General features: G+C 35.1%; 1 protein-coding gene across 2 annotated transcripts; it reads left to right on the plus strand.

Annotated features, from left to right (window-relative positions):
- The first annotated feature begins 7,439 nt into the window (after nucleotides 1–7,439).
- Nucleotides 7,440–14,269, plus strand: LOC149876102 (uncharacterized). Of its 2 annotated transcripts, XM_090075704.1 has the most exons (4): nucleotides 7,440–7,512; nucleotides 10,762–13,581; nucleotides 13,815–13,880; nucleotides 14,140–14,269. In XM_090075704.1, the coding sequence occupies exons 2-4, from the start codon at nucleotides 10,791–10,793 to the stop codon at nucleotides 14,238–14,240; spliced, it is 2,958 nt and encodes a 985-aa protein (XP_089931830.1). In that variant the 5' UTR covers nucleotides 7,440–7,512; nucleotides 10,762–10,790; the 3' UTR covers nucleotides 14,241–14,269. The 2 variants fall into 2 exon arrangements, with proteins under 2 accessions (XP_089931830.1, XP_089931831.1); XM_090075705.1 differs by lacking the exon at nucleotides 7,440–7,512 and having other exon boundaries at nucleotides 7,866–13,581.
- Nucleotides 14,270–17,324: the final 3,055 nt, after the last annotated feature.

The following is a 17,324-nucleotide window of genomic DNA, read 5'->3' on the forward strand; positions in this document are numbered from 1 at the left end:
TAGTTTCATCTATATTATGTTTTAGGTTTATCATATATTTTATCTTTTCTTTTTGAGTTTTGAGTTTTGTGATGCCAAGCAACTTAAGCTAAACTTAAAAGTGGAATGCTACGCTAACCTTTCTTTGAAAATCTATTCATAAACTACCCTAGACAAAAGCTAGATTTAAAAGAGGAAAACTACACTATTTTTACTTTGAAAAAACTTTCGAAAACTACCTTAATCGATAGAGATAGCACACGATTTTAAAAAATTGCATATAGTCATCCACTACTTCTGCAGCAAAGTAGCGAGGCTCTTTATGCACTTTTTCTCACTAGTTTGCTTATATTTACGCAAAGGAATTCATTTAATTCAATCCAAACATATATAGAAGATTATTATGTTACGATTTTTTTTTTCTTTTATGCAGCCTAACATTTATTTCACCTACATTTTATTTTACGATTAACTTTTATATTACCTTTCCTTTTAGTGTTTTGTGTTTTGTGATGTCAAGCTACATAAGCCAAACTTTAAAGAGGAAAACTACGCTAAGCTTTCTTTGAAAAACTATTCAAAAACTACCTTAAACAAAGTAGCGAGGCTTTTTATGCACTTTTACTCTCTAACATACCTACATTTGTGCATAGGGTTTTATTAGATTCTAGTAGGTTATTACGTTGTTGTTTTTTTATGCAGTCTAACTTTAGCTTCATCTATATTTTATTTTACGTTTATCTTATATTTTATTTTGTCTTTTTGAATTTTGTGTTTTGTGATGTCAAGCTACATAAGCTAAACTTAAAAGAGGAAAGCTACGCTAACCTTTCTTTGAAAAGCTGTTCAAAAACTACCTTAGACATAATCTAGATTTAAAAGAGAAAGACTACGCTATTTTTGCTTTGAAAAATCTTTCGAAAACTACCTTAATCGATAGAGATAGCACAGGATTTTAAAAAGTTGTATCTAGTCATCCACTTCTTTCACAGCAAAGTAGCGAGGCTTTCTATGCGCTTTTACTCTCTAACATACCTATTTTTGCGCAAAGGATTTTATTTAATTCAATTTAAACATGCCTAGTAGATTATTATGTTGTTGGTTTTTTATGCTGCCTAACTTTAGCTACATCTATTTTTCATTTTACGTTTGTCTTATATTTTATTTTATCTTTTTGTGTTCTGTGATGTCAAGCTACATAAGCTAATGTTAAAAGAGGAAAGCTGCGCTAACCTTTCTTTGAAAAACTATTCGAAATCTATTTTTGAGATAATCTAGATTTAAAAGAGGAACACTACGCTAATTTTGCTTTGAAAAAACTCTCGAAAACTACCTTATTCAATAGAGATAGCACACAAATTTAAAAAATTGTATCTACTCATCCACTTCTTCTTTTTATGGATTTTTACTCTCTTATTTACCCAAATTTGCGCAAAGGACTTTACTTAATTCAACTTAAACATGTCTAGTAGATTATTAAGTTGTTTGTTTTTTATGCAGCCTAACTTTAGTTTCATTTATATTTTATTTTACGTTTATCTGATACTTTATCTTGTCTTTTTGTGTGTTGTTTTGTCAAGCTACATAAGCTAAACTTAAAAGTGGAAAAGTACGCTAACCTTTCTTTGAAAATCTATTCAAAAACTGCCTTAGACATAAGCTAGATTTAAAAGAGGAAGACTACGCTATTTATGCTTTTAAAAAACTTTCGAAAAATACCTTAATCCATTGAGGTAGTGCACGAATTTACAAAGTTGTATCTAGTCATCCACTTCTTCTATAGCAAAGTAGCGAGGCTTTTTATGCACTTTTGCGTTCTAATTTATCTCTGTTTACGCATATGGTTTTTGTTTATTTCTATGTAATGATATACAAAAGAGTATTTTGTTAAAGATTATGCTGCAGGAGCTGCGTAAAAAAACTCTGGCGACCTTTCCTTAAGAAAAAAGCAACTGAAAGACATGTGCGCCTTAGAAAATTCAAATCGCGATTCACCAAATTAAAAGACGAAAAGAACGACCTTTAAAAGCTCTCACTAGACATTTGTGTTTATGATAGGCAATGCAGTTTTTGATTTTATGCAGCCTAACATTTGTTTCATCTATATCTTATTTTACGTTTATCTTATACTTTATCTTGCCTTTTTGAGTTTAGTATTTTGTGATGTCATGCTAAATAAACTATACTTTGCTAATTTTTATTTGAAAAAATATTCAAAAACTACCTGAATTATAAGCTAGATCTAAAGGAGGAAAACTACGCTAACTTTTCTTTAAAAAAAATATTTAAAAACTACCTTAAACATAAGCTATATCCAAAAGAGGAAAACTATGCTAACTTTTCTTTAAAAAAATATTTAAAAACTACCTTAAACATAAGCTAGATCTAAAAGAGGAAAACTACGCTAACTTTTCTTTGAAAAAATACTCAAAAACTACCTTAAACATAAGCTAGATCTAAAAGAGGAAAACTACGCTAACTTTTCTTTGAAAAAATACTCAAAAACTACCTTAAACATAAGCTAGATCTAAAAGAGGAAAACTACGCTAACAATTCTTTGAAAAAATATTCGAAAACTACCTTTAAACATGATTTAGATTTAATAGATGAAAACTACGCTAACATTTCTTTGAAAAAACATTCAAAAACTACCTTTAAACATGATTTAAATTTAATAGATGAAAACTACGCTAACATTTCTTTGAAAAAACATTCAAAAACTACCTTTAAACATGATTTAAATTTAAAAAAGGAAAACTACGCTAACATTTCTTTGAAAAAATATTCAAAAAGTACCTTAATCGAAAGAGATAGCACACGAAATTAAAAAGTTGCATTTAGTCATCCGTTTCTTCTTCATCAAAGTAGCGAGGCGTTTATGCACTTTTTATTCTCTAAGTTATCTCTACTTACGCAAATGGCTTTTGTTTATTTCAATGTAAAACTTTTCAAAAGAGTATTTTGTTAAAGATTATGCTGCAGGGGCTGTGTAAGAAAACTCTGGTGACCTTTCTTTAAGAAAAAGCAACTAAAGTAGATGTGCGCTGCGCCTAAGAAAATCCAAATTGCGATTCACTAAATTAAAAGACATATACAACAAACTTTAAAAGTGAAACTATTTTTACAAGCGTATTTGGTAAAGATGAAATGTTCTTATGACATTTTAACGTTACGAAAGGGATTTTCTTCTGTTCAAATATTTATTACAATTTAAAGTGTTAAATAATGTTACAGAAACGACCTAAAACGCCTGTTGTATTAATTTAAACGAACAAAATAGATAAAAAAAAAGAAAAACTATCATTAAAAAAAAAAAAGTAAAAAAAGAAAAGAAATAGAAGTTGAGGAAAAATAAAAATAAGAACTTCTAACAAAGAGCTCTTCTTTTTATTTTTCAGATTTTAGATGCTTAATTCCTTGAATGAAAAGTTGAACTGATGACTCACTACTAAGGTTGTTCCTAGCCTTCCGTTCTCAAACTAGGCCATTCTGAGAGGCTGTTTGATTAAGTACCGTTGATAGTAGTATCGCACGTAAGAGACTTCTAAAACTCTGATTATTATTAATTCCTGGAATGAAGAGATGACTTCATACTCACTAACGAGGTTGTTCTTAGCCATCCGTTCTTAAACTAAGCAAAACAGTGAAGTTGTTTGATTAAGTATCACAGTTTGCTGATTTGCACATGCACCATTGCCGAAACTGTGATGCTTGGTTCCTTGATTGGATTGAAGAAGCTCATCACCATGCATTTTACAAGCTGTCCGTTGTTATGTTTTGCAATTCAGTGGTTCTGTTTGCAATTCATTTTCTGTTTGTTTAAGTATCATCGATGGTGGTGTCGTGCATGCAAACTTTCCGAAACTCTGATGCTTGTTTTTCTTGAATGGAGAGATGAGCTTTTAGGTGACTTTTAAAACTGCAGTAATTAGTGCCTCGAATGGAAAAACGAACTCATTCATTACAGACCAAGGTTGTTCCTGGCCATCCGTTAACATATTAGGCAACAGTACAGCGAAGCTGTTTGTTTTACAAGCTTTTGTCGTTTCGAGAAATCACTACATTAAGCATTCGATGGTGATACACGACTGATGGCCAGGTTCTGATTTTCGAATGAAAAGAAGAGTCGCATCCGACCACCGGTCGGCTTTCGACGCAAAACAGCTGTACACACTCGTCCAACGATCCAGTGACTAACTGTTGCAACGAGAAAGTTAGCTTTATTTGTCGTGCAGATTGTCCGCTTTGACGTAAAATGCTAGAAATTTGCTGAACGCTCGGTTTGCGCCGCCCAAGAGTCATTCTGTTTCTGCGTTGCCAGCGTCTGTCGGCTAAATACAACTGTAGACTCCGCGCAAGCTTTTTCACCGCAAAAGTTGTACAGAGCCACACCGAAGGCTAAAATCGACTTTAAGGTCGAAGGTTAAAATCGACCCTAGAGGTTTGAAAACGACGTCACGAAATTTTCAAGACATCATCGAAGAAAATTACGGCGGCCAGATGCAACTCTTAGTACTAACTCTACTAATCTTAGTACGTTAAGCATTCCAGTCGAGAGATCAGACGTTTTTTCGTCACCTAAGAGACCGGCCGATGCGTTTGCGACGCTGCGGAAAGAAAGAAGATGGCAAACCACAGGGTTGTTACCGTAACAAACCTCCGTGAGTACCTCCATCTCGAGTGGCTTTTGAAGAAACGTTCGTTTTAAACTCAAAGGGATGGTTGTTAAAGCTCACAAACGCCTGGTTAACGATTTTCTAACGGCAGACACCGTGTTTACAATGGATACAGACCGATTAACTGAGCCCAAAGCGCAAGATCTATCAGAAAACTCCTCTAGGTCGATGCAACGAGACGACTAGACACGTGCGTCTAAAGGCATTTTACAATTGAAGGACGCCCCTCGTGGGCCCTTTAACCTTAACACTAAACTCCTGCTTGATATCCTCGTCCCCAGGTTTCCAAACCGTAACCCCAACCCCCTCTAATCCTAACCCCCTTACCCTCTAACTCTCCCCCCTCAAAAAAACAAAAAACATAAAAAAGCAAACAAAACGAAAAAAAAACTTGCTTCCCTCCTCACTTTTAGCTCTAGGATGCAACACCTTTTTGCCGCCCTCCGCTAGAAGGGAGTAGGGAGTAACGAAAGCTTGACATCAAAGTAGCGTTTCGTATGAGATTTGTTTGCCAAAATTTGAGCGTTTTTAAAAAAGCCAAGACTTCGTCAGAGGGGTTTCTTCTTTTCTCCTAAAGCTATCGATCGATTAAAAAGCTCAAAGCAAAGAAATTCAAAACAAAATACAAAAACGGGAAGTTTTAGTTTCTGCACCACAAGCCAAGCACTAGTTCAAACTGGAGATAATAAAAGGAAATCGAATGATCTCACTTCTCAAACCACTGAGCTGCCATTGGTCGGCAGTCTCTTGTTTGGAGACCATTGAGCTGCCATTGGTTGGCTGTTTAATCGTTGCGATTGGTCGGCAGTTTTATCGTTGGAGACCATTGAGAGATATAAAAGGAATTTTTTTTTTGAGCACAACATTAAACGTTAAATCGTTAGATGTTGTTATAAAGGCACCATTAGAATGCGATGTCCTCAAATATTTTCCTCGATATTTTAATAAGTAAACAAAAACAAAACTAAGTCTTGCAACTGGCGAAAACTTTCAATAAGCAAACAAAGCAACAACTTTCCTTTCGAGTTTTTTACATTTTAAACAAAAGACAAACAAAGAAAAAAAAAAAACAAACAAAAACAAAAACAAAAACAAAAAAACAAAACAAAAACAAAACAGAAAAGGGAGAATGAGTGAGTCGACTGATTTCGCTCAACTGTCTTAAACGAGAAGTCATAAACGTTTGCTTGTGCCAGCAAGTTGCAAATTAAGTTGTAAATGAACTGCACCGCAAAAGCTTAACCACAGTTTATTAAGCATATTAAGCCTTTGCTGACATGTTAAGACATTTTAAGCCTTTGCTATTATCATGAGGCTTTTGCTCCACGAGCCAAAAAAGTACGCTAGAGTTGACAAACTGCATCGCGGTCGAAAAGTGTAATTACGCCAACACTTTTATCCGTTTTAAGCATTTCGTTTTCGCACGAACAACAATTAAAGCAGCTCGTTGAGCTTAACGACGTTCGTATTTTTTTTCGAAGCCAAAACTTCGGCTATAAGTAGAATGAAGAGGCACTTCGAAAAACAACAAAGCTGTTCGCAGTCGATAGCAACGAGCGACAACATCTCTGCGAGTCTGGCATCAAGGTAAACAGTTTTTTTTTACATTTTCATTTGTAAGTGCCACTTTTGTGTACATTATGTATTCAAAAATTTCTTGCTGACGCTAGATTTTTCGTTTTCAATGAACAACAGTTGCAACCTCTAGTCGTTTGCTAAAACAGCTTGCTAGGACAACCAAATCAATCATATGTTGTGAAAATTTCTTTTTGTTCAACTGACTAAGGAAGATCGAGCGAACGCTTTTTTTTTTATAACTTGTTTGTATCATATTGCTATTAAGAAAACAGCGTTGTGTATACTAAACGTGACATAATTGGCAATTATCCGTAACTAAAAATAAGATAGAAATTACAAACTTGATACCATATTTTAATTACTCTAACAAAACTAGACGTCATCGCGTGAGAAAATAAATGTTCATAACACATAACCTATTTTTTTGTTTTTTTTTTCTTCTCTTTTTTCCTTTTAATCTCTTTTCTTTCGTCCAAAAAGCGTTTTGATTTTTGCCTCGCCACAAGCGATGAAATCGATAAAAAAACCTGCTCGGACATTCTCAATTCTCAACAACAAAAGCAATCAAAGTTCTAGCTCTCGAGCACGTGCGCCGACAGGTTGATGAAACCGTTCAAATATGCTCGATCGCTAGAATTTAAAGAAAGAAACAAGCCAGAAACAAACCAAAATAAAAAAAACAAAAACAAAAATGGACATCTTTAGAACGCTTAAATTTTATAAAATATTTTCCTCTGCGTTTTTAACCAGCTAAACTGTCGTAAAGTTTTTTCGGTGCAGTTCATTTAAAAAACTTAGTTTTCAACTTTTAAACGTTTTAGACTTCTCGTTTAAGGCAGTCGAAAGAAATGAGTCGACTCACTCTCTCTCTCCCTATTCGGTTTTGTTTTTGTTTATTTGTTTTTGTTTTTTCTTCGTTTGCCTTCGTTTGCCTTTGTTTGCTTTTGGAAAAGTTGTCGCCATGCGAGACTTAGTTTTTTTTTTTTTTTGCTCAAATTGAGCACAAGTGAGTTTCTAGTCTTGAAAGTGTGCAAAGTGTGGGCCAATCTGGTGGCTGGAGTGATGACACGTGAATGCTGGAAATTCCAGACTTTGAGCGGATTCAGCGTACATAGAAAGAAAATGTAGCATTCACGTGGGTCTCTCCTAAGCGTGCCATTGGTCGGTCTGCTGTCCTTAAGTACCCCCCTCCCCCCCCTCAACGTCACGTTTGCTCAACTTTCTCGGTCTTTGGCGCCCAGAGAAAGCTTGAGGAAGGATAAAAAATGGCGAGGTTTCGGTACTGCGTTTTCTGTTTTTCTTATTTGTTTTTGTTTGTTTGCTTGTTTGTTTGTTTGTTTGTTTGTTAATTTTTTTAATTTTTTTTTTTTTGTTTGTTTGTTTCGTTCGTTTGTTTGTTTGTTTGTTTCGTTTGCTTCGTTTGTTTTGTGATGTTTTGTTTTCCCTTCTTGATGGCACAAAACAGAAGCAAACAAGACTTTCGGTTATATTCGGTTATATTCGGTTCAATAAAAGTTTGTTGGTTTCTGCACAACAACAACAACAACCACAACAACAAAAGTCCCTCTGTCCCTCAAAAGCAGTTTCTCCTCTGTCCTAAAGAAGAGCCTCTGTAATCGATCTTGTCTGAATGCAGCTCTCCTTTTGCCTACAGGTTTTTATTCCAACCCTTTTGTTGTTGTTAGTGCCATGTTGTTGTTATTGTTATACTCTGTAAAAGCAGTTGTTGCTGTTGTACTTGTTTGTTGTTTCTAAAGACACTGTTGTTGCTGCTGTTAGCGCTGTTAGTAATCACCCACTTGGCTTGTATTTTTGTTTCTTGTTTTTGTTTTTTGTTTTATTTATAAACACTCTCTGAGTAAGTGATGCTGTTGCTGTTGTTGTTGTTACAGTTGCAATGAGTGTTTGTTAATGTTCCCCCACTTGGCTTGTACTTTTGTTTTCTGTTTTGTTTTGTTTTTTTTTTGTTTTTGTTTTTTTTTTCTCAACACTCTCTGAGTAAGTGATGCTGTTGCTGTAGTCGTTGTTATAGTTGCAATGAGTGTTTGTTAATGTTCACCAACTTGGCTTGTTTATAATCTATTTTATTTTATCAACACTCTCTGAGTCAGTGATGGTGTTGCTGTTGCTGTTGTCGTTATTATGCTTGCAATGGGAGTTGTTACTGTTCACCCACTTTGCTTGTTTTGTTTTTATTTCTTTATTTTATCAACACCCTTTGAGCCAGTGATGCTGTTGCTGTTGTTGTTGTTATAGTTGCAATGAGTGTTGTTAATGTTCACCCACTTTGCTTGTGTTTTTGTTTTTGTTTATCAACACCCTTTGTGTCAGTGATGCTGTTGCTGTTGTTCTTATTACAGTTGCAATGAGTGTTTGTTAATGTTCACCAACTTGGCTTGTTTATAATCTATTTTGTTTTATCAACACTCTCTGAGTCAGTGATGCTGATGCTGTTGTTGTTATTGTGCTTGCAATAAGTGTTGCTAATGTTCACCCACTTTGCTTGTTTTGTTTGTGCTTTTGTTTTTGTTTATCAACACCCTTTGAGTCACTGATGCTGTTGCTGTTGGTGTTATTATAGTTGCAATGAGTGTTAATGTTCACCCACTTTGCTTGCTTTGTTTGTTTGTTGCTTTTTTTTTTTATCAACACCCTGCGAGTTAGTGATGCTGTTGCTGCTTTTGTCATTTTACTTGTATTTATAGTTGTTACTGTTCAGCCACTTTGCTTGTTTTTTAATCTGTTTTATTTTATCACCACTCTCTGAGTCAGTGATGATGTTGCTGATGCTGTTGTTGTTATTTTACTTGCAATGATAGCTGTTACTGTTCAGCCACTTTGCTTGTTTTGTTTGTTTGTTTGTTTGTTTTTTTTATCAATATCCTCTGAGTAAGTGATGCTGTTGCTGTTGTTGTTGTTATAGTTGCAATGAGTGTTTGTTAATGTTCCCCCCCTTGGCTTGTACTTCTGTTTTCTGTTTTGTTTTGTTTTTGTTTTTTTTGTTGTTTTTTTTCTCAACACTCTCTGAGTAAGTGATGCTGTTGCTGTAGTCGTTGTTATAGTTGCAATGAGTGTTTGTTAATGTTCACAAACTTGGCATGTTTATAATCTATTTTATTTTATCAACACTCTCTGAGTCAGTGATGCTGATGCTGTTGTTGTTATTATGCTTGCAATAAGTGTTGTTAATGTTCACCCACTCTGCTTGTTTTGTTTGTGCCTTTGTTTTTGTTTATCAACACCCTTTGAGTCACTGATGCTGTTGCTGTTGGTGTTATTATAGTTGCAATGAGTGTTAATGTTCACCCACTTTGCTTGCTTTATTTGTTTGTTGCTTTTTTTTTTATCAACACCCTGCGAGTTAGTGATGCTGTTGCTGCTTTTGTCATTTTACTTGTATTTATAGTTGTTACTGTTTAGCCACTTTGCTTGTTTTTTAATCTGTTTTATTTTATCACCACTCTCTGAGTCAGTGATGATGTTGCTGATGCTGTTGTTGTTATTTTACTTGCAATGATAGCTGTTACTGTTCAGCCACTTTGCTTGTTTTTTTTTTGTTTTTGTTTTGTTTGTTTGTTTGTTTGTTTTTTTATATATCCTCTGAGTTAGTGATGCTGTTGTTGTTATTATGCTTTCAATGAGAGCTGTTACTGTTCACCCACTTTGTTTGTTTATAATCTGTTTTATTTTATCAACACTCTCTGAGTCAGTGATGCTGATGCTGATGCTGTTGTTGTTATTATGCTTGCAGTGAGAGTTGTTACTGTTCACCCACTTTGCTTGCTTATTGTCTATTTTATTTTGTCAACACTCTCTGAGTCAGTGATGCTGATGCTGATGCTGTTGTTGTTATTATGCTTGCAATGAGAGTTGTTACTGTTCACCCAATTTGCTTGTTTTGTTTTTTTATTTGTTTTTTTGTTTGTTTTTGTTTTGCTTGTTTTTTTTTATCAATACCCTCTGAGTCAGTGATGCTGTTGCTGTTGTTGTTGTTGTTGTTATAGTTGCAATGAGTGTTTGTTAATGTTCCCCCACTTGGCTTGTACTTTTGTTTTCTTTTTTGTTATGTCAACACTCTCTGAGTCAGTGATGCTGATGCTGTTGTTATTATGCTTGCAATGAGAGTTGTTACTGTTGTAGTTATGTCTGTCATTTGTCCTTGTTAGCAAGTTCTATTTGCCCTCTCTTGCCTTTTTTCAACACAGTTTCTTTCTTTGAGTCATATGGTTGCGAGATCCTCTCAAACTCCATCTCTTTATTTATTTGTTTCTTTTTTTTTTTTTTTTTCTCATTCTCCTTCTCATAATAGCAATCACTGCTGCCACCATGCATGTAATGCTAGTTGCTCTCATTCTTTTTCATTTGCTAGTGGAAACTTTGTTTCTTCTTGTTGCTCTCTTTTCTTTCTTTTTTCTCTTTTGCAGAGGATTCGAAAAAACACAGCTCTTCCCTGCAGTTGTAAACATTCCAGGATTCCAGGATGCAGGCAGAAGAAAAACACTCTCACTAACTGTCTTCTTTTTTTTAGCATAAACCGTTGCAAACAAACACCTGAACATGTCTTCTTCACAAGAAAACAACACTGTTGTTGCCCCTTCTCCGAACTCTAAAGCGAAAAAAAAGAAAAGAAGGCAGTCACAAGAACAGAGAGACTTAAAGCTCAAAAACAAAGTCAGGGCCGCATTAGTTGCAGCGTGTGGCTCCGTAAACAGGGTTGTACCTTTCTATGGTACCAAGAAGAGGTACGCTGTTAGCTGTCCGATGCCTTTGTGCAAACATTCCTCCACAAGCATTAAAAGACACTTGACTAAAAAAGATCATTCTTGGACTTTGGATGAAGCTTCCATCTTTTACTCTGCAATGGTCAGGAAGTTTCAGCATGCTCGTCTCGAACGCAAGTCCGGCTGTCCAAAACCTTACCCCTGTTTGCAATGTTGGAAGTATTACGACCGACTGGACATACACTTGAAAGAGACTCATTTCTACGATTCCAAGACGATCAAACAAAAGATTGCAGAGGCAAAGCGATACGACAACGACAAGCTCTATGTCCCTCAATTTATTCGACCTGCCTTCTTTGGTATTAAGCCAGTAGCTGAACAAGCGTCTGCATCAGGCTCTGCATCCTCTGCTCCTGGGCCTTCCTCCTCTTTTTCTTCTCCGGTTCTTTCCTCTGATCCTCTTTTAAGCTTGCCCTCATCAGTTGCTGGTTCGTCCGAGGCTCCTTCTGCAAACCACTGCACCTCTGTAGAAAACAAAGAGCTGAACACCGAATCCGTCCTAGACTCTGATTTTAATTCCTTAAAGCACTTGGTTTCCAACTCCTCCGTCTTGACAGAAGATAAGAGACTCTTGTTTCAGCTGGACAAAGATGCTTTTCACTTTTATTACCAGTCAGCAGATGAGCTCTTCAGAGATTTTGAAAAGTGGCTTGTGGTAGCCAACAACAACACTTTGTCACAAGCAAAGATCTACAAAAATGCAGTTGTTGAAATATTGACATGTTGTGACAGCACGCTGACGCTGCACCCGAACGCTCTCACCAATTCCAACGTTTTGGAGGATAGATACTTTTCCATGCACTTTAAAAACATTCAGCTCAATTCCAAGCTGAGTGAACTTGACCAAACAAAAGCCATGTCTTGTCACACGTTGTACAACCGCCTTGTCTACCTTTGTCTCCTGTTTCGTTTCAGTGAAGCCAGGAATGTCTATTTCGGACTTTCTCATGAGGCCATCCGACGTTTGCGCTGCAAGGTGGAGGAGTTACAAAAAGTGCTGAGGCCCTTTCGTTCTTTGAGGAGGAGCCTTGTGAAAAGCAAAAAATGCATCAACATCATCAATGTCAGTTTGCTGAACGAATATGGCAAGTCTGCATACGTAAGACAGTTAGTGGAATCGATTAGAAAGCCGTCTCTTACACCGACTAGAGACAATGCTGTGTCTCTACGAAACCATCTTCTGCTCTCTGTCACTGTAATTAACAGTTTAAGAAAATCTAACATTGCTCTTTTAAACATTAGAGACTACATGGCTGCTGAGAAGAGTGAGTGTGGATATTGCATTGTGCAAGAGCGCTACAAAACAGCATACAAGTACGGAGCCAAAAACATTCTAGTGCCGAACGACTTGAAAGTGTTGATCGATATTTATTTGCTGAGATACAGAGACCTTCTTGTCAACGACTCTCACTACATGGCTGCAGACACCAAGACTGTTTTGGAGTTGAGCGACTGCTACAGGCCCCTTTTTCCATCGATGAGACCCAACAAAGACGAATGTGTGACACTCGGTGCAACTAGAGTGCCTGTTTACCAGATGGGTTCCTCTGCTATCTCCTCTTGCCTGACGTCCTGCTTCAGAAAAAGCCAAGTAAACATTCCCATGAAGCGTCTTACTCCCACTTGCATTCGCGGTTCGATAGCCACTTACTTTGCCAACAACAGCAAAGAAGATCGCGAGCGGTTTGCTACACTCTACATGAAGCACAGCAGGAACACAATGGATAGCTTTTATGTGTCCCAGTGGAACGCTGCAGAGGAGTTGCGCTTTGCCCTGGGCATCGGACAGTCCTTCGGAGTCATAGAGTCTTTGACTGTTGAAAAGTCTGAGAGACCACCAAAGAAGGAGAAGGATGTGATGGACTGGCTCCAAACTAATGCAGAGGAGTACGGTTTTCATGAGGTTGAGGACATCTTTGAGGAAGATTTAGACTCCGGTTCTGACTCTGAAGAATGTGCTGCTACTTTCAGCTGTACCACAGTGGTTCCGTTTTCTCCAGCTGTAGAAAACAATGTTCCTTTAGAGGATAGCAACGACCATGCCGTAGATTTCTTGTGTGAACCTACCTCAACTCCTGTTTCGTCTGTTCCATCTGAACAAACAATCGCTGGTCCAGTTCTTGAACTATCCCCTGCTCTTGCACAACTAGTTCCTAACGAACAAGCTGTTTGTATGGATGTAGATCAGACTCTAGCTGTTCCTGTTGGCACAGCTTGTTCTCCTCTTGCATTAACATTATTTCCTGATGAACCGGATTTTATTGAACACCATGCAAAACTTTCTCCAGTTTACTTTAATGAGCAAGTGGTTGCCAAACCTGTTTCTGCTTCTCCTTCTCAGCAAGTCGCTTTCTGTCCTTCAAAAGAGGTCTTTTCTGTTCCTCTGACTCCTAGCCTTGTTGCTTTTCAGCAAACATTGGCCAAACCCAGTTTGTTTCTTTCATCTGATCCAGTTTCAGCTGTTCCTGTCCAACAGGCTGGTACTGTTCTTGCAAAGCAGCTCTCACCTTATGCTGTTCAATCTGTTGGTAGCCTATTTAGCCAAAGTCTTGCCTCTACATCCAGAGGTAAATTCTTTTTGATTTTTGATTTTTGATTTTTATGCAAATCTCAACACGCTTTCAAAAAATGAAAATGCCCAAATCAACTCCTTGCCCTATTGTTATTGTTAGAGCTGTAAAAAAAACAAAACAAAACAAAAAAACAACACAGAAGTGTGTATGTATTTGTTGCAGGACTAATTCTGTGATTGCTTAAATGTTTATACAAGTGAATGATACTAAAACTGATTATGTTTTAGAAGTAAAAGATCCAAGAAGAAAAAAAATCAAGTTGGAAATGCCATCTTTCACTCAAGAACTCATCGGTAATGTAAAACCTAATTTATACAAAGATATATAAACACAAACCTCTTCTTGCACAATTTCAGATGGTTAACTGTTAACAAAAACTAGCCATCATTGCTAAGTGCACTTTTAGAAAGTTGTGTCTACCCGATTTCTAATGATGAAGTTAGAAACATCACCGTTAGAAATCATGCACAGCTTGTTATCATCTCTAACACTTAGAAACTGTTGATGGTTTTTATGAATTAGAAAAATGAACATGGTTTTATTTTATTTCAGGATCAACTCAGCCAAGAACAAAGGAAAACAAAGCAGAAGTTAGCCAATGCCATTTAGGTAATCTTTCAAAAACCAGTTATTGCTATCAGTGCAAACAATAAGGTCAACAAAAAAAAAATAAATAAAAAAACAGAATAAATCTTGTCTTACTTCAGAACCAAATGAATATTTGATTTAATCACTTTGTGTTATGACTTGAGTTTGTAAAATTTTAGATGAAATAGTTGAAGAGCTGAATGCTTGCCCTGGCCACAACGAATGGTTCAACACCAGAAGTTTTCCACGATGTGGGTTCTGAAGTAAGACAAGATTTATTCTGTTTTTTTATTTTATGCACTGATAGCAATAACTGTTAAAGTTACCTATGGCATCTTGGCAAATCATAGCAGTGACAAGCTCATTCATGTCTTGCAAAAGTACTCCTACCAAAGCCATATTAAAGACAAAATTAAAAACATGAAGCTAAAAATTCAAAAAGAGGGTAGTTTAGAAAAGTTTGTTCAATATGGCAATATCGTGAAACCATTTATGTAGTTTAGATAAGTTTGTTCAGTTTGGCAATAAAGATGGGCCTTTTGTGTAGTTTGTTTTATCTATGCTTTTGCAAATATTTTTATCTGTTTCGCTAAAGACATAATAAACAAGAAGTTCTGTTAAACTGTTCTCACATTTCTTATTTAAAGATAGTTCAAACTTTTTTTTATCTTTAAAAAAAAAAAAAAGAAGTCGTTTTGTTATTCTGTGAAAACTTTTAATAGAGTTGCATTTAGAATTACTTCTGATGTTTTTAAGAGTTTGTTAAAAAGCAAAATAATATTTCCTGTGATGTTAAACTGCATAAGTGAAATTTAAAAAAGGAAAACTGCTCCAACCATTTTTCGGAAAAAGAAATCAAAAAGTTCCTTATTTTAAAAGATCTAGACATCCATTTCTTCTTCAGCAAAATAGCGAGGCTTTTTTATGAACTCTTACTCTCTATTTTTTCATATCTTTACACAAAGGATTTTGTTTAGATCAATGTAAACATACATAGAAGTATATTATGTTTTTTTTTTTTTTTTTGTTTTTATGCAGTCTAACTTTTGTTTCACTTCTATTTTATTTTACGTTTATCTTGTATTTTATCATGCCTTATTGGTTTTTGCGTTTTGTGATGTCAAGCTGCGTAAGCTAAACTTAAAAGGGGAAAACTACGCTAACTTTTCTTTGAAAAAATATTCAAGAAGTACCTTAAACGAAAGAGAAAGCACACGAATCTTGCCATCCAATTCTTCTTCTGCAAAGTAGCGAGGCTTTTTATGTACTTTTGCTCTCTAATTTATCTCTATTTACGCAAAGGGTTTTATTTCAATGTAAACACGTATAAAAGAATACTTTGTTAAAAATAATGTTAAAGGAGTTGCGTAAAAAAAAACGTCTGAATAAAGTTTCTTTACAAAAAAAACAACTAAGAAACAAGCGCGCCTAAGAAAAACCAGATCGCGATTCACTAAGTCAAAAAACGAAAGAAACAAAGTTTAAAAGGTCTTTCTAGACAACAAATTCTATTTTTGGCAATGCAGTTTTTGTATTTATGCAACCTAACTTTTGTTTGACTTCTATTTTATTTTACGTTTACCTTGTATTTTATCTTGCCTTTTTGTGTTTTGTGATGTCAAGCTACATAATCTAAACTTAAAAGAAGGAAACTAGGCTAACTTTTCTAGTAGAATATTATGTTGTTGGTTTTGTATGCAGCCTAACTTTAGTTTCATCTATATTTTATTTTGCGTTTATCTTATATTTTATCTTGTCTTTTTGAGTTTTGTATTTTGTGATGTCAAGCTACATAATTTAAACTTAAAAGAAGAAAACTAGGCTAACTTTTCTTTGAAAAATTGTTCAAAAACTACCTTACACCGATAGAGATAGCTCACGAATTTAAAAAGTTGCATCTATTCATCTTCTTCTTCAGCAAAGTAAAGCTTTTTATGCACTTTTACTCTCTAACTTACCTATATTTGCGTAAAGGATTTTATTTAATTCAATTTAAACATAACTAGTAGAATATTATGTTGTTGGTTTTGTATGCAGCCTAACTTTAGTTTCATCTATATTTTATTTTGCGTTTATCTTATATTTTATCTTGTCTTTTTGAGTTTTATATTTTGTGATGTCAAGCTACATAAGCTAAACTTTAAAGAGGAAATTTACGCTAACCTGTCTTTGAAAAACTATTCAAAAACTACCTTTAACAAAGTAGCGAGGCTTTTTATGCGCTTTTACTCTCTAACATACCTATTTTTGCGCAAAGGATTTTATTTAATTCAATTTAAACATGCCTAGTAGATTATTATGTTGTTGGTTTTTTATGCAGCCTAACTTTAGCTACATCTATTTTTCATTTTACGTTTGTCTTATATTTTATTTTATCTTTTTGTGTTCTGTGATGTCAAGCTACATAAGCTAATGTTAAAAGAGGAAAGCTGCGCTAACCTTTCTTTGAAAAACTATTCGAAATCTATTTTTGAGATAATCTAGATTTAAAAGAGGAACACTACGCTAATTTTGCTTTGAAAAAACTCTCGAAAACTAACTTATTCGATAGAGATAGCACACAAATTTAAAAAATTGTATCTACTCATCCACTTCTTCTACAGCAAAGTACTGAGGCTTTTTATGCACTTTTATTCTCTAACATACCTATATTTGCGCAAAGGATTTTATTTAACTCAATGTAAACATACATAGAAGAGTATTGTTACCCGTTTGTTTTATGCAGCCTAACTTTAGTTTCATCTATACATTATATTGCGTTTACCTTATATTTTATCTTGCCTTTGTTAGTTTTGTGTTTTGTTATGTCAAGCTTCATAATCTAATCTTAAAAGGGGAAAACTGCGCTAACTTTTCTTTGAAAAAGTACTCAAAAAGGACCTAAATCGATATAGATAGCTCACAATTTTAAAAAGTTGCATATAGTCATCTTCTTCTTCAGCAAAGTATCGAGGCTTTTTATGGATTTTTACTCTAACTTTCCTATATTTGCGCAAAGGACATTATTTAATTCAACTTAAACATGCCTAGTAGATTATTATGTTGTTGGTTTTTTATGCAGTCTAAACTTTGTTACATCTATATTTTACGATTAACTTATATTTTATCTTGCCTTTTTGAGCTTTGTGTTCTGTGATGTCAAGCTACAT

The sequence above is a fragment of the Hydra viridissima genome, unplaced genomic scaffold (assembly GCF_058129835.1).
Source record: "Hydra viridissima isolate aposymbiotic clone 2 unplaced genomic scaffold, HvirCarnegie_v1 scaffold_31, whole genome shotgun sequence".
In the NCBI taxonomy this organism is placed as follows: Eukaryota; Metazoa; Cnidaria; class Hydrozoa; order Anthoathecata; family Hydridae; genus Hydra; species Hydra viridissima.

What these genes read in the sequence shown, in the direction of transcription:
- LOC149876102 (XM_090075704.1), top strand. Translation starts at nt 10,791, where the DNA reads ATGTCTTCTTCACAAGAAAACAACACTGTTGTTGCCCCTTCTCCGAAC. An exon ending in TCTTGCCTCTACATCCAGAG is followed by an intron (nt 13,582 to 13,814) that starts GTAAATTCTTTT and finishes ATTATGTTTTAG; the next exon opens with AAGTAAAAGATCCAAGAAGA. An exon ending in TTTCACTCAAGAACTCATCG is followed by an intron (nt 13,881 to 14,139) that starts GTAATGTAAAAC and finishes ATTTTATTTCAG; the next exon opens with GATCAACTCAGCCAAGAACA.